The 26,461-nt window shown below is 40.6% G+C and overlaps 1 protein-coding gene across 50 annotated transcripts in view; it reads left to right on the top strand.

Moving 5' to 3' along the window:
- LOC120926536 (ABI family member 3 binding protein) overlaps positions 1–26,461 on the top strand; it is a 454,839-nt gene that overhangs the window by 82,166 nt on the left and 346,212 nt on the right. For all 50 annotated transcript variants that reach the window (XM_040336550.1, XM_040336548.1, XM_040336547.1 and 47 more), the window contains exon 2: positions 23,305–23,484. In XM_040336550.1, the coding sequence (XP_040192484.1) occupies positions 23,305–23,484 (180 nt within the window). The remainder of the gene's footprint in view (positions 1–23,304; positions 23,485–26,461) is intronic.

The raw sequence follows: 26,461 nt of genomic DNA, 5'->3' as shown, positions 1-26,461 counted from the left end.
CTGAGTGTAACAAGAATGCTATATATTTGCAGGAACTTAAAGTAGATCTAACCCAAGCTCTAAAAACGTATATAAATATTATATGGATGTAACAAATTCAAACGTTGTTTTCAATCTTTTTAAATGTACAACTTTCATTCAATAATTCCTATAAAATACATAAGGATCCCGCCATTAAGGTTTTTGTTTGGGAACATCCTGTTCTGGTATAAAAATTGTCTCCCAATTGTGTTCCTGTGTTGCCACACTATCACATATGCCCCTGGTAGAGACCACAAGTGACAGTAGATTGGGTTGGGAAAAGAGGAATTTATTATTAATTTTACAAGATTTATATAGTGCCAAAAGTTTGCACAGAGCTTTACAACATGTACAGTACAGTTACAATACAATTCAATACAGGAGGAATCGGAGGTCCCTGCTTGTTAGAGCTTACAATTCAGGAGACAGCTCATTCCCCCCAGTTACAACCTTTTGTACCACCTGTCCCACCCTATTAGATTGTAAGCTGTTCTGAGCAGGGCCCTCCTAATCCTCTTGTATTTTATTGTATTGTAACTGTATTGTCTCCCTTTTATATTGTAAAGCGCTGCGTAAACTGTTGGCGCTATATAAATCCTGTATAGTAATAATATTAATAGGAATTGAAAGCAGAATAAGAATAAAGACCTGGAAGCTATGCTTGCTCCACTCCTCCTTTTATATTGTAAAGCGCTGCGTAAACTGTGGGCGCTATATATGTATAGTAATAATAATAAAAGGAATTGAAAGCAGAATAAGAATAAAGACCTGGAAGCTAGGCTTGCCCCACTCTTAAAAGAACTGTAACCCCAAAAAAGAAGGAATATATGGACAACTTGTGAGCAGGGTGCAGCAGGCTGTGGCAATGCAGAAATCGCACTAAGAATGAGTAACTTGAACTATGTATTGGAGAAAATTCCAACAAGGTAAAACTAGACCCGGCAGATGAGCGCAACCGTCAAGAGCCACTTACAGAGTCTGTAGCAACAATACTTTAGCTTGACTTGATGCTGATAGCTTCTGCCACGAGCAGTGGGAATGCAGCCTGGCTGGTCCAACCCAACTGGAGGCTACCTAAGCTAAGAGTAACATAGTCCCTGCACTGTCCCTACTCCTCCATAACCTCCTCTAGATACTGCCCCTGAAAGACAGGGAACCTGTCCCTATGCTAACCACTCACAGAATACACACCAAGTCAGGGGGGCCACGCCTTAAATAAGTACTGCCCTCACCCAACATGGCTGCAAGGATCACGCAGGGCACCTGAGTCCAATCAAACAGCTGCTCTGCCGATGACCTAAAAAGTCATGGAGGAATTGTGTTCCTCGCAAACTCCTTCCTATCTGTATTGCTGCTAAAGTCAAGTGCCTCCTACAGAGGGGAGTACAGTCTGCACCTGCCTACAAACTGCTGGCAGTATATGGCAAAATAGATATGATATAAATGTCACCTCTAGCAACATAAATGTTAGAAATGTTTCACTTTTAGAAGAATCTCAGTTGGTCTGTTGTTTTACAGCCCACAGAAGCTTATCGAAATAACTAAATGCATTGTGCCGAATGAAGTCAAGAAACTTTAAGAAGTGATAGCCCTAGAAATAGCAGATAGCCTTGGAGTCATCACTAGTAAGCAACATGTGCGGGCATGTAGAACAGTCTTACATTTTTTCATACTAACATATAACCCCTTTATAATTTGTACATTTTATTAAAAGAGTTCATTTCTGCCCAGAAATAGATGCAGATCAATTCAAGATCTTTTCCTAGCTATAAGTATGTCATTGCATGTTTGATGCAGATGGTTTTATACCATGTAAAGGAAGGAAATACTAGAAGAAGGACATTTAGAGTATTGCAATATTCCAGGGAATCCTATAAAACCTATAAAACATAACATTTGTTAGCTGGCTGAGACGCTGAACTTTCAAGAACCAGCTTTATGACAACTCCTGTCCTCTCTCCACAGGGGATCTTTTCTGTGAGGTGTGGTGTTCAGTGTTCAGTTCTTTTTGAGAACACTTAGAAAGTGAGAAGGAACAGACTTACTGAGAGTATACTGAATATGATTTATCGATTAAAATTATTTAGTTACTAAGCAGAACTGAAATTACTTTTGCAGATTATTTATTTGCTGAGTGTAATAAACTCCAAGTGCTCCCAAAAAAATGGCGTCTGGCATGTTAACTGTTTACAGTGTATAAATGGTAAATCCAGTTTAAATTAGAAACTGTGGAGCTCTATGTCTTAAGGATATAAAAACATATCAAAAATAGACTTGCCTTCTCAACTTCCTAATATTCATCTATAGTGCTGGAATAAATTGAATGCTTGAGGATCACATAAGTGTTACCGCAAAAAGCTCCAGTTGTGTTTGTTTTTCTTGTTTCTTAATAAAGAGATATCATAGATCTGTACAAGTCCATCACTGATCTGATCTTTAAAACTATGTGCAGTTTTCAGCAACTCCACACCTAATTCTGCCACATTCCATCCCATGTTCCTTCCAGACATTGGTGCCAAAATTACTAAACATTCACTATACAGATGATGAAATAAAATGTAATCCCAGTAGATGTTAATTGTGGTTAATTAATTAATTGCACTAGTATTACAAATGATCCACACTGGTGATATTAGGCAAATTACTTTTCTCAGCTGAGAATATGGTAATTGTAACTCAAAGATCTGAAGACTAATAAAGACTAATATATTTACGTTTAGATACATCAATATGAATATGTTTTAAAGTGTGATATATGCCAATAACAAATGAGTGTCCTTGGCTTACATGCAATTATGATGGAAAAAGATTTATACATTTATTACTGAACATTTATGAAGTTGATTTAAAAAAAAAAAAACATGATGAGAAATATATATTTTTTTCCTGTATCATTTATTATTACATCATAATTACCAAAAAATACTACCAGTACTTCCTTTTGTAAAATGTCTTTGATGAGGTAACGCATCTGAGGTAGTACACGCTGACGTCACCACGCTCGCAGAACGGGAGTTTTGCATTGCAGCCGGCCGGCTTCATTTTACATGTTATCTATTATCGTAATTCTAGTAAGTATATTTCTTTTTTTATATTAAATGCTTCGATGGTATTACACTATCTACTCCTTTAATTTCTTCCTGGGTACTCATCTCATCCACAAGTCTTACAGAGTTCACGGTCCTAGCAATGAGAATTTGCATCTATCCATCCATTCACTAGCCTGCAGTTTATTTTGAGTATCCTTGTCTGTATATAATAATGCTTACAGCTGCTTTAATCTAGTAAGAGGATTCTCTGTATGGTGGCGGTTCACATTGCGGTGGATTTGGGTGTCATTTCACTTGTTTTGATCTTACTATTGTCCAATATCTATTGTCTGGTAAGGAGACTCTTTGTGCGGTGGTGGTTCACTCATACAAGTTGTCAACACTGGGTGCAGTTGTGTTTCCTATACCCCATAGCATTGATCCTATCACAGGGGCGGGATCACGCTATGTTTTTTCTTTCTTTTTTCCTTTTTTTGGGTTAACCACCTATGGTTAGTCAACTTTCCATCTGCTGAAACATATCAACACTGGAGGAGTTAGTACTGGTGTGTAACCAAAGGCCTGGGCCTGGGCCTGGGCCACATTGGCTTACTTTCTGGTAAGCATACAATTTATCAGGTTGATTTAGGACCCAGGAAGTTGTTGTGCTTTTTCATACCAGCTTTCTTTATTGGACTTTCAGCATAATTTTGGACTCATTAGCGCAATTTTTTCATTTTTATAAAGTAATATATGCCTCTGGATAAGTCAATGGGAAACCTTACTAACTGATCGTAGGTCCACTAGTTCACTTTCTGGGGTAAGGCAGAGAAAAAATGTGGAAACAGGGGTTTGAGGTTCACAAATATTCAGACACATGGAACAATTGAGAATTAGTTACATCTTACTAAAGTAATACTTAATATTTTATTTGAAATGGGTGTCTGGCATCAATCTGTAAGATTGTAAGTGGGACTCAAGGAAAAACAGTAATTTTTTTGATATTTTATGGGTCCAGTTTATTTACCTCTAATGCTTGGCATACACTGTCTAGAAGGCTTGGGATGCTAAAATCAGCATTGATCATCAGCATTGATGTCAGCACTGTCCGCATTGAATGTTCAGCTCGGCTGCTGTGAGGTTTGCTGCTCCTACAGTGATGATAGTGAGTTGCTTGCCCTCTACCTTGTCTATGCAGAAAATGTCTTGAATTACTTTCACAGAATACAAAACATTCTGTGATTGGGCAAGAGGAAATTGTGATGCTCCTCCACCCCTCCCCTCATCAATTCACAGAGTGCTTTGTATTCTGTAAAAAAGAATACATGATGTTTTATGAATGTGCAAAGTTTGCATTTACTCTAAAAGACACAGAACAAAGGTCAGGTAACCACTACACAGCCACATATAGTATATACAAATATTTTATGAAATTAGTTTAAACCTAAAGGCTGACTTTTGGGCAGCCCAGAGATGGTCTTCTGTGCTCCTGGCTATCAGTATCCAGTGACAGCACAATTCCTAGAAAATGTTTATATCAATTTCTAGTCATATTCCTGTTAAATCATATGGATTATATAATACCATTTATTCCCAATATGGAAACAAGATTTCTGCATTGAAAATGATGATTTTGTGATCGGATATTTATCTTCCTTTTTCTTTTCAATATCAGTATAGTTTATTCAAGGAGGTTTAAAATGTCTAGGTGATAAAAAGCAATGTGAGCACCACTAATATTCGCATATGTAAATTTACTACATGGTAAATTGTAGTAGTGATATTTCACAAATAATAAAATAGGATAAGAAAATCTATGAAGATTTGTTTCCAAATGATAATAAGTCTTAGGAATTGGAAATTTTGTAGAATACTGGATTGGAATATCAATGCTAGTGTTTGTGTTTAGCTATTTCAAAGAACAGAGGTAGGGATTGTGTCCAAATAAACCACACATGTTGTATTGGCAGAAGTCCTATGGGTTTAAAGTAAAGTTATTGTGTACTCATTTCTTTTATATATTTTTGTTGGATTTGATATTATTTTTGTTAGCTTATGAATATAAATTTTTACCTCAACCTCCAATGAGATAGTATATGTAAGTATAAATAAGTACTGATCCTCAACCAAGTGCTGCAGCCCATACAGGCTCACAGATACAGCTGGTGACACTAGTGACACTATGCACACAGCCATTATTTTTGATCATTTTAAGGAAAAATCAAGCACAGTAAAGCTTGGCCAATTTGGCCAAGTGCTTGCTTTTCAGAATTGTTTGGTACATGCCACAACTGAGGATGGCACAGTAAATCCTGGTGTCTCTTGATATAGAAAGTTTATTGGTTTGCAGTTGATCACATGTTTTAAATATTTCCTCATCTAAATTTTTATAAAGACTGCATTTTGCTTAAACAATAGGCACATAATAGTAGCTTCACTGTGCAGTATTTCCATCCACTAACGCGCTGGTATTCAGCTGAGAAAACATAATTTAACAGTTTGTGAGAAAACACTGGCAAATTATAAATACGTTAATTCAACTTGTTAGCCTAAACCTAAACACATTGGACATAGATGTTAGTGTTTTATGACTGTAAGACAAAGCAAGGGTATTGTTTAAAGATATGTGCCAAAATCTATAAAAATTTGGGATTTGTACAACAAAAAATAAAATAAAATCCATCTCCTGCTAGTACTGTTAGCTGGACTCTTATTTTGTTAGATCGTGTAAAGCTGAATATCAAATTTTATTAGGTCATTTTCCTGGAAGACACAATTCATGTATTATTTACTAACTACACCATACATTAAAAAAAATAGACAAAACATTGACTAAAGGTAAAAAGGATAGCCTAGACCAGGGGTGCCCAAGCTTTTGAAGAGCGAGGGCCACTTAGGCGAATTGGTAACTGGTCTCTGGCCACAATGAGTGGAGCGGGAGGATGACAGGTCTGTGTCCACGGACACAGCCCACTCTACTCGATGGGCCCTCTGATCCAATCCAATTCGCTCAGATGGAAGGGGGCAGATCCCTTTCTATTTTTTTTTTTTTAGGTAGGCGGGTGTAAACAGACACAAGTCCCTTTACATCTGCTGCTCCATAGAGGTGAATAGTAAGTCTGATTGGGTCAGGCCAATCATATGAAAGGGCCTAAGACTGCTTTCACACTGATGCGCTGCGATTTGCCCAAACCGCATGTGGCGCCTTTTCTGAAGGCGCAACAAACCCGCAGAAGTCTATGGCTCAGTGCAGGTAACCCGCAGCTGCACTGCATCTGCAAATCAGTTTGAATGAAGCCCAGTAACCACTGCAAAACAGATATATCCATATATACTTTGAATTTAGTAGTAAACGTACCTTTAATAACTGTCTTCCATTCAGGTATCGCCGGCTGTTGCTGTCCCAGGCGGAGTGCATTTGGTACCACTTTGCCTGTGACAGGAGTGGGCGCTATACAGGAAGCATTGGCCTATGTGGCTCTACTCTACAGCCACTTGCTTCCTCTACCAGAGGCTTCATTCACAAAACTGCTGCTCTGAGATGGTGGGTTGCCAACCTGCCATCCCAGAGCAAGAGGTCGAGAGCCACATCAGTGAGCTTTACGGGCCACATGTGGCTCCCGGGCCACTGGTTGGGCACGCCTTGCCTAGACTCATCCCTATATGAGTTACTAGAAGTGGATGTTTAAGTTAATGTAATTGTAAAAATATGAATGATCTAATCCTGCAAGTGGTAAATTTGTCACTTAGGGGCATATTTATTGAGCAATGAACGTGATTTTCACCAAACCTTCACTAGTGGTGAATCATTCACTGTCATTTAAAACACATGTACCCAGAAGATTCAATGTTTGTGAATGTTTAGTGAATGACAGATTTACTGATAAATACATATGTCCCTTGTATGTAAAAACCCCAAACTTTTTTTAGCTTTGGATAGATTAGGAATGCATTTTTTCTGTGTCCTCTCAGGGAGACACACAGTACAAGCTTAAAAGAGATCCCCGCAAAGTGAGAGTATATTGACTCTAAGGGCACTGTACACTGATGTGGTGCATTGGGCAGTTTTGGTGTGTTTTCTGAAAGTGCACCAAAAGTCCTTCAGCACCCAAAATGCAGGAAAACTGTACCTCATCAGTGTGAAAGCACCCTTAAACAGATTTAATCATAACAATTGTCACCTCTGGAAGGTTTCCCCTCACCTTCTGTTCCTTGACAACTCAGAATTTTTGGGTTTCCCAAAACTATCTGTACCAGAGACAATGGTCACCACAACCAACCATGAGGGTGAATCTCCCCAGTGGGGAAACAGGAAGCAGTAAAATCAAACAGAGGTTCAATGCTCTCCTAATTCTACCCAAGACTAAAAAAGCTTTCAATTCACATATTGTATACTTTAATCCATGGCAATTGTTTTTCTTTGTGCTACACAGCTGTTGTAGACCAGTAAGGAGGGGAGCGGTGATACAGGTAAGGTCAGACAAGTGCTGGTAGTGGGAGACTCAATTATTAGAAAGACAGAGAGGGTAATCTGTCAGAAAGACCCGGGGGCCGAACAGTGTGTTGTTTACCGGGCACTCGGGTTTGGCACATCACAGATTATTGGGAGGGGCTGGGGAGCGGTCATGATACACATTGGTACCAATGACCAAGTGAGAGGAAGATGGAGAGTCCTAAAAAACGATTTCAAGGACTTAGGGAATGGATTGAGAAAAAGAACCCCCATGGTCGTTTTCTCTGAAATACTAGCTGTACCTCGAGCCACATCTGAAAGGCAGCAGGAGCTTAGGGAACTAAACAAGTGGCTGAGGAACTGGTGTAGGAAAGAGGGATTTGGGTTCCTGAAGAACTGGGCTGACTTCTTAGTCGGTTATCGGCTTTTTAGTAAGGATGGTCTGCACCTTAATGGGAATGGTACAGCTCTATTGGCAAGTAAGATGGCCACAAAGTTGGAGGGGCTTTTAATGGAGAGTAGAATACATTAATGGAGAGTAGAATACGGGTTAGATTGGGGGGAGGATTACAGCAGGTGACAAGAAAGTTCCCATGTTGCAAACAACCATTTTGAATTATAGTGCCATTTGTACTACTAAAAGAGATATGCAAAACACCAGAGCAAAATGTAATAATGCATTAAAGTGTTTGTTCACCAATGCCAGAAGCCTGCCAAGAAAAATAGGTGAGTTGGAAGCTCTGGTGCATCAGGAGAGCTATAATGTAGTCAGTATTACTGAAACCTGGCTTCATTCCTCACATGATTGGGCTATTAATATTCCAGGCTATGCACTCTTTCGGAGAGACATGGTAAAAAGGAAAGGTGGCAGTGGCTGTCTCTTTGTGAGAAGTGATCTCAAAGGGAGTGTGAATGAGGGCCTAATTGATGGAGAGTGTGATATGGCTGAAGCATTATGGGTGGAACTGCATATAGATGTGCATGGTTTAAAGCTAATCATTGGAGTTTGTTATAGACCACCCAGTGTTAATGAGGGGGTGGAGACTCAGCTTCTTGCACAAATGGAAAGGCCTGCAAGGGCTGGGACAGTGATAATAATGGTGGATTTTAACTACCCGGAAATTGATGGAACTGATGGAACAGTTAAAGGGCAAAAATGTATTAAATTGATATATACAGAAATAAATACTACGTTTTCATAAATAAATAACAATGTTATAATTTATCCTGAAACCCCTTGAAATGTGTTAGCAAATCATTCATTTTATCCCTTGTATGGGCATCTTTTGTTATTATTCGATCAAATGATAACATTGTTATTTATTTATGAATATGTAGTATTTATTTCTTTTTTTGTTTATAAACTTTTATTAAAGAAATAAATGGTGGTACAAATCCATACAATTAAGGCATTTATTTATTTCTGTATATATCAATTTGTTTATAATAAACTTTCTTTTAACGATTCATGCATCAGGCCACGCGCCTTCCTTCTTCTTTCGTTCATAGCATTTCAGACTTCACCTAGTCAGCCTAAGCAGTGGGGCATGCATGATCACTCTACAGTTATATCACCAGGAAATACTACTGCCCTCCGCACTAGTGCAGGAGAAGATATTTTCTGTTTATATCTTTAATCTAAAACCATGCAGAGCTTATTACTAATGTTGATATAAAGGAACATCTGTCAAAAAACACATACGGGAAAGATAATAACACTTAACTTTAGAAGAGCACATTTTCCAAGGATAAGGGCTTCTCTCCGAGACTAATGCTGCGTACACACGGTCGCTTTATGTGATGAAAAAAAACAACGTTTTTAAAAACGTCATTTAAAATGACCGTGTGTGGGGAAAATGTTGTTTTATGTCGTCTGAAAAACGTCCAAAAAAAAATTTGAGCATGCTTCAATTTTTTGTGTCGTTTTTCAAAACGTCGTTTTTTGTGTCATAAAAAATCACTGTGTGTAGCTAAAACGACGTTTAAAATTACGTTTTTAAACCCGCGCATGCTCAAAAGCAAGGTATGAAGCGAACTTCAATGGAAAAGAGTGCTGAACGTAACCGCGCTTTGCTAGAGCATTTTGAAAAAACGATGGTGTGTAGGCAACGTCGTTTTTTAAAATTTCAAAAACGTTGTTTTGTTTCATGATATAAAACGTTGTTTTATTTCATCACAAAAAACGACCGTCTGTACGCGGCATTAGACTGGGAGGGAATATTGGTATTGATGAACACAGAACAGAAATGGGAAATCTCAAAAAGACTGTTTGTGAAAAATAAAACCTATGTGGCTCTCGGCCAAAGTTAAAAAAGCTATAAATAATAAGAAAAGAGCTTTTAAAAAATATAAAATTGAAGGAACACTATTGTCTTTTAAATGTTACAAAGAATATAACAGAATAAGTAAAAAGGAAATCAAGGATGCAAAAATTCAAAATGATTGAGATTACAAAAGATACTAGGACAAACCCCCAAAAAGTCTTCAAATATATTAATAGTAAAATCGTCAGGTCTGATCATGTAGCCCCCCCTCCCCCAAGAAAAATGGTATGTGCTGCACCAAAAGTGTGGGTGTTTTCAGATTGCATCAATAGGAGGGGCTTAAGTGTCCATATGCATTAATGACTGTGCCACAAGCGAGTATGTAACAGACAGTACAAACCTCAGCACACTCATTTTATTCAAATTGGTTGCCATGCACAGCTGTTCCAGGTTCTGTCTCCTCTAGTCTTGATAAATTCTCCTAAAGGCTCATTCAGACAGGTGCTGATACAGGTCCTCTATGCTGAGCCCCTTTTTGCTGCATCTGCATCCACCAGAGAGCTTCACCTATAGAAGTGGGTACACAGATCCGAATGCAGACACTATGCGTTTGGATACATGCATCCTTTCCCTTCTGTGTGTCAAATTTTGACATTCGACTATGTCCATGCAGCTGCTGCGTTCCAATTGACTTTGACTGGACTGCCTGAACAGGGATGCAAAGAACACCAAGTATCCCCATGCGGTACATGGCCATCACACTGGGCTTGGATGCATATGCTCCATGTGATTGATGCCTAAATGTCATTTTGGCCAAATAACAGGAAAGAGGCGATGTCGGGTATGGGAATTTTGTTTGTAGGTGGATGCTGCATCTGTCCCCCTGCTGGCTCTAAGGCTGAGAACTGAGCAATAAAACACACAGATCACTCAGTTCTCAGTGCTCCCTGAGCAGAGAGCTGGTGACTGTCAGTCTCTGGCTCTCTGCTCTGCCCACCCCCCGCCCCTCTCACTGAAACACTGGGCTGTGGAGAGGACAGGAGCGGCTGTCCCAGGCTGAGCTGGGTGCTGGTCCAGGCATGTGAGCAGATCCAGACCATATGGTTGCAATCTTTTCCCAGCCTGGACCGGCTCTGTGACACAGCTGACAGTCCACTGTCAGTTGAAACCGAGTCACAGGAGTGCAAAACTATCTGCACTGCTGCAATCCACAGGATAAGTACAGACAAACAAGCAATACATCTATCACACAACCTGTCTCTCTGCTCCTGTTTGGCATTACTTGTGACAATTGATAAATGTCCCCATATATGTTGTGAACTCACCCTTCAGGGCCCAGGCAGGCTCTTCCTCAGCCCAGGCTTTAGATACAGGCTCTTTCTCTCTGAAACTGGCAGGTCCTTCAGGCATCCTCTTTCCTAGTCCAGAAGGCTTCCACTATCCCCCTCTCATACGTCCAAGGCCTCCTCTTCAGCCCCCCCAAGTTCAGAGCCTCCTCTGCGCCCTGCCTTCCGTATCCAGGTCCTTAGTCCAGGGTCTCCTCTGCATCACCCAGTCCAGTGCCTCCACAGAATGCCCCCCCCCAGTACAGGATCTCCTGTGTACCCCCCTTCTAGTCCAGGGCCTCCTGTGTACTCCCCTTCAAGTCCAGGGCCTCCTCTGCACTCCCTTACTAGTTCAGGGCCTCCTCTGCATCTCCCAGTCCAAAACCACCTGTGTATTCCCCTCCTAGTCCAGGGCATCCTCTACTAATCCAGGGTCTTTGCCACGCCAAACCTTTTCTAGTCCAGGGCCTCCTCTGCACCCCCATCCCATTTAGATGACTCCTCTGCACCCCCCCAGTTCAGGGCCTCTGCTACACCCTCCCAGTCCAGGGCCTCCTCTTCACCACCCCCCTCAGCCCACGGCCTCCTCTGCACTACCTCCCAGCCCATGGCATTATATACACATTTCCAGTTCAGGGTCTCCTCTGCGCCCCCCTAGGTCAGGGCCTCCTCTCCAGCCCCCTCAGTCCAGGGCCTTCTCTCCACCCCCATCAGCCCAAGGTCCTCACTGCACCCCCAGTTCAGGGCCTCCTCTGAGCCCTGCCCCCTAGTTCAGGGCCTCTTTTGAGCCACACCCCTAGTCCGTGGCCTCCTCCCCCCCCCCTATTCAGCCCAGGGCCTCCACTGCATCTCCCAGTCCAGGGCCCCCTCTGCATCCCCCCCAGCACAGGGCCTTCTTCGCACCCCCCTCAGTCCAGTGCCGCCTCTGCCACTCCAGTCCAGGGCCTTCTCTGCACCCCCCAGGCCCCCCAATCTTTTGCCATACCAACCCCAACTTCCTAGTTCAGGGCCTTCTGCACTCAAACCCCTCTTCTTGTCCTAATAAATGCCTTTCAATTCTACAAGGGCTCTCCCATGCTGGAATGCCTTTCTATAGTGCTGGCGGGTGGGAGAAGCAGAATAATTTAGTTCTAGTGTGCCTGCGCAGTATCCCTTGGCTGCCTGTCGTTACACTTGATCGGGTTGAAGTGACACCCTTAGAGCAGCACCTCCCAGTACATTTGAGGGTGCCAGAGCCCCTAGCAGTGCCCCCCTAAATGCGTCACCCGGGGTGTGTGCCTCCCTGCCCCCCTAGTTGTGGATCCTGAGTTTCACTCAGTTTTCACTCTCCACCTGATTGACTATTTCTCCCTTTTTAGAAAATGAATTCTTTATTTACATATTTGCATATCAAATACAACAGGTAAAGTATTAAATGTTAAATCCGGGATAAAATTGTTGCCACAGTTCAGTAAATGTCAGAAGAAGTATCATAAATTATAATATATATTGTATTATAAGTACTATAAGAAGTAAATACACATTCGATTTGTGTCTCAAAGATCAAAAGTTCTTTGTTCTTACGGGATTGTATTCACTAAAATAAATTAAGTCTAACCAATAGACCCATGTGGTCTTAACCTGTTCTCTTGTTTTTTTAAGTTTGCTGGGAGATTTTTCAGAATTGTAATCGTATTACATTTGGAAAACCACTGTTTTATTGTTGGAGGAACTCAATGTTTCCAAAGCACTGGAATGCAAGTTTTGGCTTGTGTTCAGTAAAAAAATAAGTAGGGAATTTTTACATTTAGGGATTGATCTAAATGTAAGCTCATTGTTCTCTTTAATGTTTCTATGACTGTTCTGAGCGTTCAGACTGTCCCTCTGTTTTTCCTGCAGGCTCTTCTGCGTCTAATAAATGGAATTGAATAGTCTGAAGTCATTGCAATATCAGAATCTTTTACTGCAAACCCCCATTAGAGGTATCAGGACATAGGGAGAACAAGGGGGCAGCAAGAACACCTAGACAAATAGGGGGGTGTTAGTAAAAGCAAAGAGCGATCAGAGAATTGTTGAGGGACAGGGTGATAATTTTATAACTTCACTAAGAAGGAATGTACCTCGAAGTTGTTCCATAAGGTAAACCTACCATTAATGTTAGGTCCCTAAGATAGTAGTAAAGAGGAACTGCAAGCACTTATAAGAGCCCACACATACTGGCACAATTCTTGTAGTATTTCACATGATCTCCAAGACCTACCATTTATGCAGACTGTGTAACTGCATACTTCAGGGGCCGAATCTAACAGATGTCAGTTGAGTAGGTGCTTGAACTCCTTCCTGTTGTTACATACACTGACTGGCAATGAGACATATAAAGTGTGTCTCCCAATTCCTATTACCACAATTTAGACTGGAATTGAAGGGAGAGTTCAAAATATCGCAAAAGTTCTGTGTCTATCTGCATTGTTCTATGTGTCTATCTTTATAGCTTTCTATACACAGTGAACAAATATGTCAATCTAAAAACTGTTTTCATACAAGGACCCATTGGCATATACTGTAAGTCTACTACTGATCCCCAGATTACTCTTGTTTTCCTGTGACAGATTGCTAGTACTTTCTTTCTCCTCTCTGTAAGTAAAAATAAAAATGATTGTTTAGCAACCAGATCATGCACAGCTAGCCATAGTGTAATGTCTATAGACACCTTCAATTTCAGTTTTTGTAAAAAATTTACTAAAAAAGTTTCACGTTGGTTTAAGGACTAAGTTCAGCTGAGCAATGAAAACAGTGCAAATTGTATGACCTTGGCACTCATCATTTATAGTCTAGTGTTTACTTGAGATCTACCTTAAAGTTCAAAAATTAGGTGTCTGAAGGTTATAAAGTGAAATTCCAAGTTAAGAAACACCCTAAGGAGCTGCTAACCATCTTAAAATGTACCCCAGTATCAGCCAAATAGTCTTGAAACAGTACTCTGGCTGTAATGTATTTGGCATGATGGAATCCTGCAGTTTCTAATTACTGTAGAGACAGAACATTCTGTTCTATAGTGGACATGTATTATTTTGTAATGTGAACTGCTATATACATTGTTTACGATTACAGTAATAAGCCATGTGTTTGTAAAAAAAAAAAAAAATTCCACTCTTCGCTGGCTCCGTAGATAATATAAAAAATGGAGCTGCCTTTGATTACAGTTTTTTTTTTAAAGATGCTGCATCATGGTTGTCATCTGGTTCCTTGTTTCACTCCCTAGGGATTAACACAACTGGAACAAGTATGGCTTGTTCAAGCTTTTAAGAGTTCATTGTTTACATGTTTTTTCGAACAGTAGCTACTTTCTAGGTGGTAAAGCCATAACAGACCAATGGCTTGCAACTTAAACCCATTAACTGTGGCCATAAATATTACGGCATGGCAGTATTGGGATGCAAACATATCCAATACAACCATGGTTTGTTTACATTTTCTGGATGACATCTTCATGCGAAAAAAAATTGCATTTTAGTATGTACGCACAAAATAAAAAATAAATTCTGAAGGGTTAAAGACAAGTCAGCAATTTCAGCTCTGATATTTTGGCCCTTACAGGTTCACTTTAATATAGGATTTTCAGAAAGAACATCAGTGAACTGTTGAAGCCAATAACTCTGTACTAATTTTATCACAAGCTATGAAACTGTAGAGGCGGCTCAGATCTTAATACGCTCTTAAGATCTAACAGCCAATCTATCACATCCTCGCAACAGCTTTGCCTAGAAATATCTCAGTCACTATTCCAACTATGGCATGTCTAATATTAGAAAGTGAAATTAAAAGATTTTAGAACAAATATGAGCACAATACCTCCTTGATTCTAAATGCTATGTTACTCCCTTTTCCAAAGCTGCTGAGGTCTGGCTCTTGGATGACTGATCTATCAGGTACAATTCCCTGTTATAAAATCAAATGTGTGATACTTTTTTATTCAGCTAAGTCCACCTATTTTAACCTTTTATGAGGCAATGAAGCGATAAGGAGAAGGATGGATCCTACGATATACACCAAGCTGTTTGTGTGTGGGATAGGGGGAGGCAGTGTGAGTAGCGAATAGGAAGTAGGAAGTAGGAATCAGGTAGATCAGTGTGTGTGTCAGGCAGGCCAGTGTAGTGGTCAAATTAGGTCAGAGTAGTGGTGAGGTAGGTTAGTGCAATGGTCAGTGTAATGGTCAGGTAGGTCACATGTGTTACATGCGCAGAACAAAGGGGGTGGAGTCAGGGGCAGAGCCAATAGGGGCAGCAAAATGAGGCTACGCCTAGTGTGTCAAAAATTCTTGCACCAGCCCTGGATTTTAAATGCTGATCTGTAAGCAAACAGACTCTTTATTGCAGATAAGACATACAAAATCTATTTTTTGCAATAAAATAAATGTACCTGCCTGATCACACAGCTCAGTTTGCATTCCCTGACTGAATTTCTGCAAATGTGAGGGAGTTACTTCATTCTACGGTGGCCAATCAAAGTGGCTAAAGGCCAACACTAAGATGAAGCCAAGAAGAAGATGCTGTGAGGGACCTTGTGGGCATCGAACCATTAGAGCAGAGTACAGTATCTCACAAAAGTGAGTACACCCCTCACATTTTTGTAAATATTTAATTCTATCTTTTCATGTGACAACACTGAACCAATTACACTTTGCTACAATGTAAAGTAGTGCGTGTACAGCTTGTATAACAGTGTAAATTTGCTGTCCCCTCAAAATAAGTTAAACACATCCATTAATGTCTAAATCGCTAGCAACAAAAGTGAGTAACCCCTAAGTGAAATGTCCAAATTGGGCCCAAAGTGTCAATATTTTGTGTGGCCACCATTTTTTTTCCAGCACTGCCTTAACCATCTTGGGCATGGCGTTCACCAGAGCTTCACAGGTTGCCACTGGAGTCCTCTTCCACTCCTCCATTAAGACATCACAGAACTGGTGGATGTTAGAGACCTTGCGCTCCTCCACCTTCATTTGAGGATGCCCCACAGATGCTCAATAGGGTTTAGGTCTGGAGACATGCTTGGCCAGTCCATCACCTTTACCCTTAGCTTCTTTAGTAAGACAGTGGTTGTCTTAGAGGTGTGCTTGGGGTTTTTATCATGTTGGAATACTGCCCTGCGGCCCAGTCCCTGAAGGGAGGGGGATCATGCTCTCCTTCAGTATGTCACAGTACATGTTGGCATTCATGGTTCCCCCAATGAACTGTAGCTCCCCAGTGTTGGCAGCACTCATGCAGCCCCAGATCATGACACTCCCACCACCATGCTTGACTGTAGGCAAGACACACTTGTCTTTGTACTCCTCACCTAGTTGCCGTCACACACACTTGACACCATCTGAACCAAATAAGTTTATCTTGCTCTCATCAGACAACAGGACATGGTTCCAGTAATTCATGTCCTTAGTCTGCTTGTCTTAAGCAAAATGTTTGCAGGTTATTTTGCGCATCATCTTTAGAAGAGGCTTCCTTCTGGGACAACAGCCATGCAGACCAACTTGATGCAGTGTGCAGCGTATGGTCTGAGCACTGACAGGCTGAATTCCCCCACCCCTTCAACCTCTGTAGAAATTCTGGCAGCACTCATATGTCTATTTCCCAAAGACAACCTCTGGATATGATGCTGAGCACGTGCACTTAACTTCTTTGCTTGACCATGGCGAGACCTGTTCTGAGTGGAACCTGTAATGTTAAACCGCTGTATGGAACTGGCCACAATGTTGTAGCTCAGTATCAGGGTCTTGGTAATCTTCTTATAGCCTAGGTCATCTTTATGTAGAGCAACAATTCTTTTTTTCAGAGAGTTCTTTGCCACAAGGTGCCATGTTGAACTTCCAGTGACTAGTATGAGAGAGTGAGAGTGATAACAAAGCATTTAACATACCTGTTCCCCATTCACACCTGAGATCTTGTAACACTAACGAGTCACATGAGGGAGGGGAGGGAAAATGGCTAATTGGGCCCATTTTCACTTAGGGGTGTACTCACTTTTGTTGCCAGTGGTACTGTATTTATTGCAGACTTAAATTCTGCTTTAAACTGTCCATACACAGCTTACATTTTGGCCAATTCAAACTGAAATAAAACTGAAATTCAAACTGAAAGTATTCCTGTCAGCACCACCCAGCTACGCAATCTCCAATTAAAATTAAAGGAGACAGGTGCATAATTGTCAACAGTCCCTGTTCAAGTATTCAGATTGCAGCAGGTGCTGACAGTCTAAATACACTAGCCAGCAGGGAAGATTGCTCTCTTCGCACTGTTTAGTAGTATGCATGGAGGAACCTATTTGATTTCTCTTGTGTCAGCCTGCAGGCAGAAATCTATGCATGTATGGCTAACATTATTTTTAATAACAGCATGTGTCTCTGTTGAGGGGTTTCCCTCACTTCTTGTTTTACCTGACTAAAAAAAAAAAACAGAAGAGGAGTAAATTTATTCAGGACATAAGGAGAAATGTCACAAAAGTGGACAAAAATAAAGATTCGAAATCTTTCACACTCTATCTAGAACTAAAGCAAACAATTTTCACTGGGGTTCGGCTTTTACCTGTAATCCTGAGCAAAAGTTGATTTGCAGTTTTAACCCCCATGCTCCAGACTGGCTGCTGGTTTAAATTGATTGTAAAGATTCTTTAATAAAAAAAAATATAAAAAAAAAACATGTTATACTTACCTGCTCTGTGTAATGGTTTTGCACAGAGCAGATCCGATCCTCCAATTCTGGGGACCCTGCCTGTGCTTCGAGCTCCTCCTGCCTTCCTAGTGATCCCATTGGATCTGATTAACAGCAGCAGAAACCAGTGAGGGAGGAGAGAGAGAGAGAGAGAGAGAGAGAGAAAGAGAGAGAGCAACTCAGGCACAGCACTGGTTTATGTTCAAGCTCAGGTAAGTATTTAGGGGGAGCTGCACGTAAAAAAACTTTTTTTACCTTAATGCAGAGAATGGATATAGCCTTTACAACTACTTTAAGTTTGGCTTCACACTTCCCTACTGCGCTTTTGCTGCGCTAATGCTAAAGTGCAGCTAATCTACAGTTTTCATGTGGGTTAGCTGCACTATCTCATAGAATTCTATGAGTTGCCGCAGTTCTGGTGCAATTTCAGAAAGTGCACCAAAACTTCTGCATGCCGCATCTTTGGTGTGCTTTCTGAATTCGTACCAAAACCTCGGGACATCATAGAAGTATACGAAAAAAGTGCAGCTAACCCGCATAAAATCCATGGGTTTGCCGAACTTTTCCCAAACCTTGGGACAGTATATAGCTGCCCTAATATTACTATCCTTCGTTTTGCCTGTCTGCATCTGGCTCTGTCACTAATCAGCCCAGATTGTGGAAGTTTTTTCCTAAACAGAAAGTTAGTGGCTGGTCCCTCTTTTCACTCATCTGCTCTTAGATTTTTTTGTTGCCCACTTGTTTTCAGGTATGGCCTGGAACTACCAGGACTTTTTTTTTTGTTTCTGGACTCCAGTCAACAAGAACAGCAGCAAACAGCACGTTAGGCCTTACATCTTGCAAGGACCACTTCCTCTCACGGCTTATTCACACCTCTCTAGTGTGAAACAATGTGAGACTATGTGTGTCACATGTGTTATGTGTGTTGCGGTGTCATTCATTGTCAGTGGCACCCCAAATAATTAAGCCTGTGTACCACCTACAGTATGTACATTTATTGGAATACAACACAAAGCACTGTAACCCGCTACTGTGGATTGTGGTCACAACATGAAATAACGGTGCATTTTCTATTTTAGTGAATTGGCAGTCCATTTGTTTGATTGGGTTTCTGCTACACATGTGAATATGCTACAAATATGTCTTAACATGCGTGCATTAATGTAACAGACTTAAAAAAAAAACACCTAATAATTTAGCACACAAGGATTTTATAATGTCTATATGAAGTCACACATAGTTTATCTAAGAGCTGTAAGCTGTAAAACTGTGGTCCTATTAACCTGTGTGTAAAATGTCATGAGCTCTGACCCTGGCCTGCAGGTAATATTAGAGGCACAAAGGAATCTGTGGTGTCTGAGAAATGTGTGGTGGCAGAACTCTGAGGAAACCTACTCAGCTGTGAGCAGGCGTTTACTTGGGCAATGTAAACATGCAAACAAATACATCAGTGTGTGCAAATATACATTTATATTGTAGTGTGATGTATCGGCAATACTTGACCCTGAAATGTTTTTACTTTATCAGTACATGGCATGTGCTTTTGAGATTACCAGAGAAGAATCTGTAAAGGGCAAAGCTGTAAAACTGTCTGACTGATTACAGTAGAGATGGCATTGTTTTTAAAGAGCATTTGTATTCTTACATTCCCTTGTCAAAAAACAATCTATAAAGTGATTCCTTGCACAGTTTTGAAGACATTAAGTTGTTGATTTTGAAGTTTGAATACTAGAATTCACAACTTTATTATACTATGTATCCTTTTATTACAACACATATTTAGCAAATACCCCCTGGTGGGTGTTGGTTTATCCCACAAAATCTGTAGTCGTGTTCGCTTGTTGCTACATGCTCTAAATGTAATCTCATTGCTTTCCAAATAGGCTTTTTAAAACAGCTAAATATAACAAATTCAGTTTGTTCACATGGGCATGGGTAAAAACAAGCAGTTGAGCTGCAGCTTTACCCACCCTGCCAACTGCCCACCTTAGGGTTTGTTCACACAAGGCACTTTACTGCTGGCCCCACACTGGCCCGTGTTTTCTTGGCATGGGATTGCAAAGGTGTTGTGAGCATTTCTGTGGCGGCATCCTATTTATTTCTATTGGGACATGCAGCAGCACAGAAACAGCCACTATGACATGAGGGTAAGTGCAATCCCTCCTCCCCCCACACTCACCCTCATCAGCAGCTGTGTCTATGCATTCACTTCTCCCAATATAAATTAATAGGACATGAGCACAGGGATGCACAAAACACTTGTGCATCCCTGTGCTGGGAAAACACAGACTTGCATGGGGCCCGCTGTAAAGCACCTCATGTGAACAAGCCCTAAAAGGAAACATACAGCTTCTCAGGATCGAGCACACGACATAGCAAAAATTATACCCACTGCCACATTCAGCGGGCAGTACTGCCACCAAATTCAATCTATGCAAGTGAAAAAAGCCATGCCACAACTGCACATTACTGTGCCGCAACTACAAGCCAAAGATTTGGTTGTGGCACGGTATTTACATATAGAAAGCGCATTTCCTGTCTACAAAAAGGACACTCAAGAAGCATTATTACCTCCTGAATGCCTGGCGGCAGCTGCTACTCTGCCGCCCTCCAAAAGGCAATGCACCAGTGATCACTTTTCAGAGGTGCAGCAAGGGCTGTCGCAGGTGTGAATGGGCGCTAATGCAGAATGTTGAATTTGCTAAACTTTCAAACTAGTTTACTAGTAATTTGTTTAGCTTGCTTTGTCTGGCCATATGTGGCTCGAGATGGGGTGTTGCCTCTGTATGAACGCAATAGTCAGCAGAGGAGATTCCTCTATCCATGCTGTTAGTACTGTATAGTAGAATACATTAGATTTGTCTTGTTTGGCTGATGGGCTCAACAAGAAAAAACTATTTGCGTATGGTTAGCCTTAAGCCAGCCATAGATGGATTGAATATTTGCCGGTTCAGCAGGGACAAGCTGAGATTTGATCAATGTAGGGGCAGGCTGGTACTACTAAAGTCGATCCATTTATCAACTTCAGTACAACCAGTCTATCAGATTTTTTGCATGCGCTTACTGCTGATGGATATAGCCGCTAGCAGTAACCATTGTGCTCTGTCGGCCGGAAATCAAGTGATTTTCTTTCCTGCAACCCATCGCTTTAACTATGGCTTGCCTTAGGCTAACCCCAAATAATACAATCTTATTGTACAATCTCCTTTTAATATACCATCTACTATGTACTACAAGAATCTGCCTGCTTTAATGTTCTAATATTACAATTGTGAATAACAGTCAGTCAGCAGTTAGCATTCCATTGAAGCCTTTGAAAGACAATAAGGCCAAGAAATGAGATGTGTCAAAGAAATGTCTGTTCTTCAGATGTTTTACTTCTAAAATGAACAATTCTGCACACTGTGATGTGTGAGTGGGTGATGTAATTATGGAAACTCTTACCACCTTGTGCAAAATAAATGTTTCCCCAAAATCTTTTTCCTTGATTCTGTCAATTGTTCCCTAATTGTACACTAAGCATGCAGTTTACAGATGCTAGAATAAGTGACAGGTCTAAGTAAATCTTGTGGGTGTGCACGGAACTTGCATCATCTTTGCCTGGCCACTAAAGAATACAAAAAGATCAAAAGAAGATGGTAGCAGTGAAGGAGAAGTAACAAGGAGGAGCATAGATGTCATATTGCTGGAATTTAATTGAATCACTAATTAAGCTAGCCAGCATGAATTTAGGAAGTGGAGTGCAGTGAGTGTGTTTGGAAATACCTGTCCTGCATTAACATGAAATAAGTAAGAATTACCTTACCACAAAATTACTCACAGTAAGGGTGAATTCACACCTATGCATTTTTAGTGCTTTTTGCATTTTACAGATTTGCACTATAGAACGTGTTCCATTGGAAACCATGTTAAATGGACTGTAGTGCACAATGCAAAAAGCACAAAAAATGCATAGGTGTGAATCCACCCTTAGGCCTGATTCACACCTATGCAGGTTACAGTTTGGATATTCCAGATGCATTTTATGTTTCTCAATACACATTTTTGATCCATTCAAGTCTGTGGAACCCAAAATCAGAACAAAAATCCCTATCCCTTTCCATAAAATGCACAGATGTGAACTAGAAAACCATGTTAAATGTACTATAGTGTGTTTCTGCAAAACTGAAGATTTTGAAGATTTTCACTACAGTCTATTTAACATGGTTTCCTATAGAACATGTTCTGTAGTGCAAATCTGCAAAATGCAAAAAGTACTAAAAATGCATAGGTGTGAATCCAGCCTAGACGGAGGCAGGATGCATTCACAAGTGTGAATGCACCCTTATGCCACGTACACACGATCAGACATCGAAACCGTGGAACTTGTCTTGCATACACACGGTCACACAAATGTCTGAAATTCCGAATGTCAAGAACGCGGTCACGTACAACACTACGACGAGCCGAGAAAAATAAAGTTCAATGATTTCGAGCATGCGTCGAATTGATTCCAAACATGCATGGATTTTGGTGCTTCAGAATTGGCTAAAGACGATAGGAATTTCCAACAAGAACTTTTGTTGTCGGAAAAATTGAGAACCAGCTCTCAAACATTTGTTGTCATAAATTCCGACAGCAAATGTCTGATGGAGCATACACACGGTCAGATTTTCCGAAAACAAGCTCACATCGAACATTTGTTGTCCGAAATTCCGATCGTGTGCACCAAAAATGCATAGGTGTGAATTCAGCCTTAAGGTTCGTACACACGGTCGGACATCCAACAAAATTTCCCTTGGATTTTTGTCCTAATGTATTTGTCCGATCACACCCATAGCATACACACGCTCGGACTTTTCTGCAAACTTTTCTAACACTTTCCCAACATCACATGTTTTTTCTGCTCTTTACCGCCACCCTTTGGTTAACTTCTGCTATTGTTGGTTGAGTTTAACATTGGTTCTGAGCATGCGCATTTGTACTTTGTCCAAAAGTCCGATGGTTTGCTGTACACACGGTCGGACAAGGCACCATCGGACTTTTGTTGTCTGAAAGTTGGTCTGTTCGCAGACCCAACTTTTTGTCAGATGAAACCCAAAAAAGTTGGTCCGATGGAACGTACACACGGTCGGACAAATACGAAAAGTGCCGGATTTTGAAGTTGGTTGGGCAAAAGTCCGACCGTGTGTACGGGGCTTAGGAGTACACTTTCAATCCAATATTATGTCCTCTTAGGCCTGGTTCACACCTATGCATTTTCTTGTGCGTTTTCAGTTTTGCAGAAACTCACTAAAGTCCATTTAACTTGGTTTCCTTAGAGTCACGTTCACATCTATGCATTTTCTGTTTTTTGGTTCCATAGACTTGAATGGATCAAAAAGGTGTACTGAAAAACACAAAATGCTCCTGGAATATGCAAACTGCAACCTGCATAGGTGTGAACCAAGCTTTACTGTGCAGGCCATGCAGATACAATATATTTTCTTAACATGTATTATTTTAGCTCCTATCCAGCAGAGTCTTATAAACCTGTCTCTTATTTTTCTGCAGTAAAGAAACCGAACATGAAGGTGTACATCAACATTACCAGAGACACACTAACTATGAAATTCCATCGTCCAAACCAAAGCATCAAGTTGGAGGGTTTTATTCTTGGATATGGCAGCAATTATTTCACAAACCAGTATATTCAGTGGCCAGATAATGGGAAGTCATTTATCACAGATGTTGGTAAGTGTTTGCCTGAGGAATGAAAAGTCATATTAAGTTGTAGCTTCTCCGGTGTCTTTTAAAGCCTTTTATGTTTTCATTTAGTTTGCAGTCCTGTGATTGCTTTCTTTTAAAACCAAGTTTTGGATGAAGTGGGGAAGAAGGAGAAACTCGGTCTGGTTTTTATGCACTCTGGGGCTCTCTTAGAGAGATTTCTGTACTGCTGACAACGGTTTTACTTGTCTGGTTTTACCAGACAAGTAATAAGAGCAAATCTGCAACAGGAACACAAACAGCAATAAAAATCTCGCTGGCGCTATATCCAACCCTATTTGTGCTTTTCAGGCCCTATTCTTCTAGATACACCTGCCAGAACACTCCGATCAGCGGTCTCTGCCATTGGCTGAGAGCACTGATTGGGAGTCGGATTCTGGTTTTCCAGCATGCATGTCCAACAGGAGCCGGCCAAACAGTTTTTTTCCCCGACATTCGGTCAGTGTGTACCTGGCTTTAGGCTGCCCATAGATAATTTGTTTTTCTTTCCTTCCTTCCACCATCAGTGTTGATGGGGAATTCCTCCTGAAGCACTATTGGGGTTTGCCAGTGGGGGGGGGGGGGGGGGGCGTGGGAAGCTTTTATAGCGGGCAGAACGTAATGATTACTGCTAGTGGCTATAGCCAACGGCACTAATTGCATGACAAACATCCAACAGACTAGTAATACCCAAGTCGACCATTGGATCAGCTTGGATAAAATCAGCCTGCATATACATGGATCGAAAGTTCGATCCATGTATAGCTGACTTTATTCAAAGGTTGGGAGGTATGCAGTGTAAAGGTGCAGTGCGAAAAGGCTTACCTTTTCACCACGGTTTATCAATCTCCACTGGCATTTGTAGTTTTACAACTACTAGAGAGACACTTTGCCATTCATGATTTGTATTCCCCAGGCTTATTAGCTACCATGAGTTTCTGATTTCCAGGTACAAGTCCCCAGTGTTTAAGACTTTTCCTGGCAATATCTGCAGTAGCTTTCAGTACTGATCATTTGCACTATACAAATTGAAGCTGAATTCATTCACTTATTTTAAATGTTTTAATGACAATTCCATCAGTTCATCAAGTAGAACCCACTTCTAGCAGATTTAGTCAAATTAACAGTATTAGTGCTGTGTCAAACTATACTTAAACTCACTTCAAAAAGTGTTTTGTAGTCAACCCTTCTGCTTGGAAAGATGGGAATGAAGATCTCTCGGCTACTGTTTACATTCAAATCCAATCTGAATGGTTTATGAAAAGCTACTTGATAAATAAATACATAAAATACCTTTGTCCTATAACTGAATAGAAAATTTGAAAAATTGCGGATGCAATATGGACTCTTATGGTACAGTATAGACTTACACAATAGAGTTACAAAAATATAAATTTATTATACAAAAATATACATTGTTAAAACCACGAACAAGTAGATACTAAACACCGGATGCTACTTAATATGTAGCATCCACTTCTCTGACACAATCAGGGAAAAAGAGATATCAAACATGTTCCACGATAGTGAACACGGAAACAATTCTCCAATTGCAAACTCTACATTTTTTGCAGTTGCCTCTTTTTGATCCCTGAGGCCCCATACACACGAGGAGACATGTCCGATGAAAACGGTCCGTGGACCGTTTTCATCGGACATGTCTTCTGGGAGCTTTTGGTCTGATGTGTGTACACACCATCAGACCAAAATCCCCGCGGACAGAGAATGCGGTGACATAGAAGACACCGACGTTCTCAAACACGGAAGTGCAATGCTTCCACGCATGCGTTGAATCAATTCGACGCATGCGTGGGATTTCGGGACGCTGGTTACACGTCATAACTAGCGGACATGTCCGACTAGGTGTACAAACCATCGGACATGTCAGACGGACATGTTTCCAGCGGACAAGTTTCTTAGCTTGCTAAGAAACTTTTGTCCGCTGGAAACCTGTCCGCTAGGCCGTACACACGGTCGGACATGTCCGCGGAAACTGGTCCGCGGACCAGTTTCAGCGGACATGTTCGACCGCGTGTACGTGGCCTAATAACTAGGACTATGTGACAAAATGTTTCTGCCAATATGTAATAAATAATAAACATATTTAACATACTATAACTACATAATATAACTATTATGTAAAATAGTACCCATCATACGCTTAATAAATAGAAAACATGAGCTTTAAGATAACATATGCTGGAGTTAAAAACATAAAAGCATAACTATTCCAGCCTAAATATTAGGGGAAAATTTAAGACTATAAATATGAAAAAACACACATTTTCAAGACCTGTAAATGCCTCCGCTTTCACTTGTTGATATATATAAGAACACCATTTACATTTTTGTAAATATTTTATTATATCTTTTCATGTGACAACACTGAAGAAATGACACTTTGCTTTAATGTAAAGTAGTGCGTGTACAGCTTGTATAACAGTGTAAATTTGCTGTCCCCTCAAAATAACTTAACCACTTAACCCCCAAGCCTGTTTTTAAGATTCGGCGTTTACAAGACTAAAACAGTTTTTTTGCTAGAAAATTACTTAAAACCCCCAAAAATTATATATATTTTTTTCTAACACCCTAGAGAATAAAATGGCGGCCATTGCAATACTTTTTGTCACACCGTATTTGCGCAGCGGTCTTACAAGCGCACTTTTTTTTGGAAAAAAATCACTTGTTTTAATTAAAAAATAAGACAACAATAAATTTGGCCCAATTTTTTTATATATTGTGAAAGATAATGTTACGCCGAGTAAAATGATACCCAACATGTCACGCTTAAAAATTGCGCCCGCTCGTGGCATGGCGTCAAACTTTTACCCATAAAAATCTCGATAGGCGACGTTTAAAAAATTCTATAGGTTGCATTTTTTAAGCTACAGAGTAGGTCTAGGGCTAGAATTATTGCTCTCGCTCTAATGATCGCAGCGATACCTCACTTGTGTGGTTTGAACAC

This window comes from Rana temporaria, chromosome 2 (genome assembly GCF_905171775.1).
Source record: "Rana temporaria chromosome 2, aRanTem1.1, whole genome shotgun sequence".
NCBI classification, from domain to species: Eukaryota; Metazoa; Chordata; class Amphibia; order Anura; family Ranidae; genus Rana; species Rana temporaria.
Note: the sequence above shows the minus strand (reverse complement) of the source record. Positions and strands in the feature narration are given on the sequence as shown.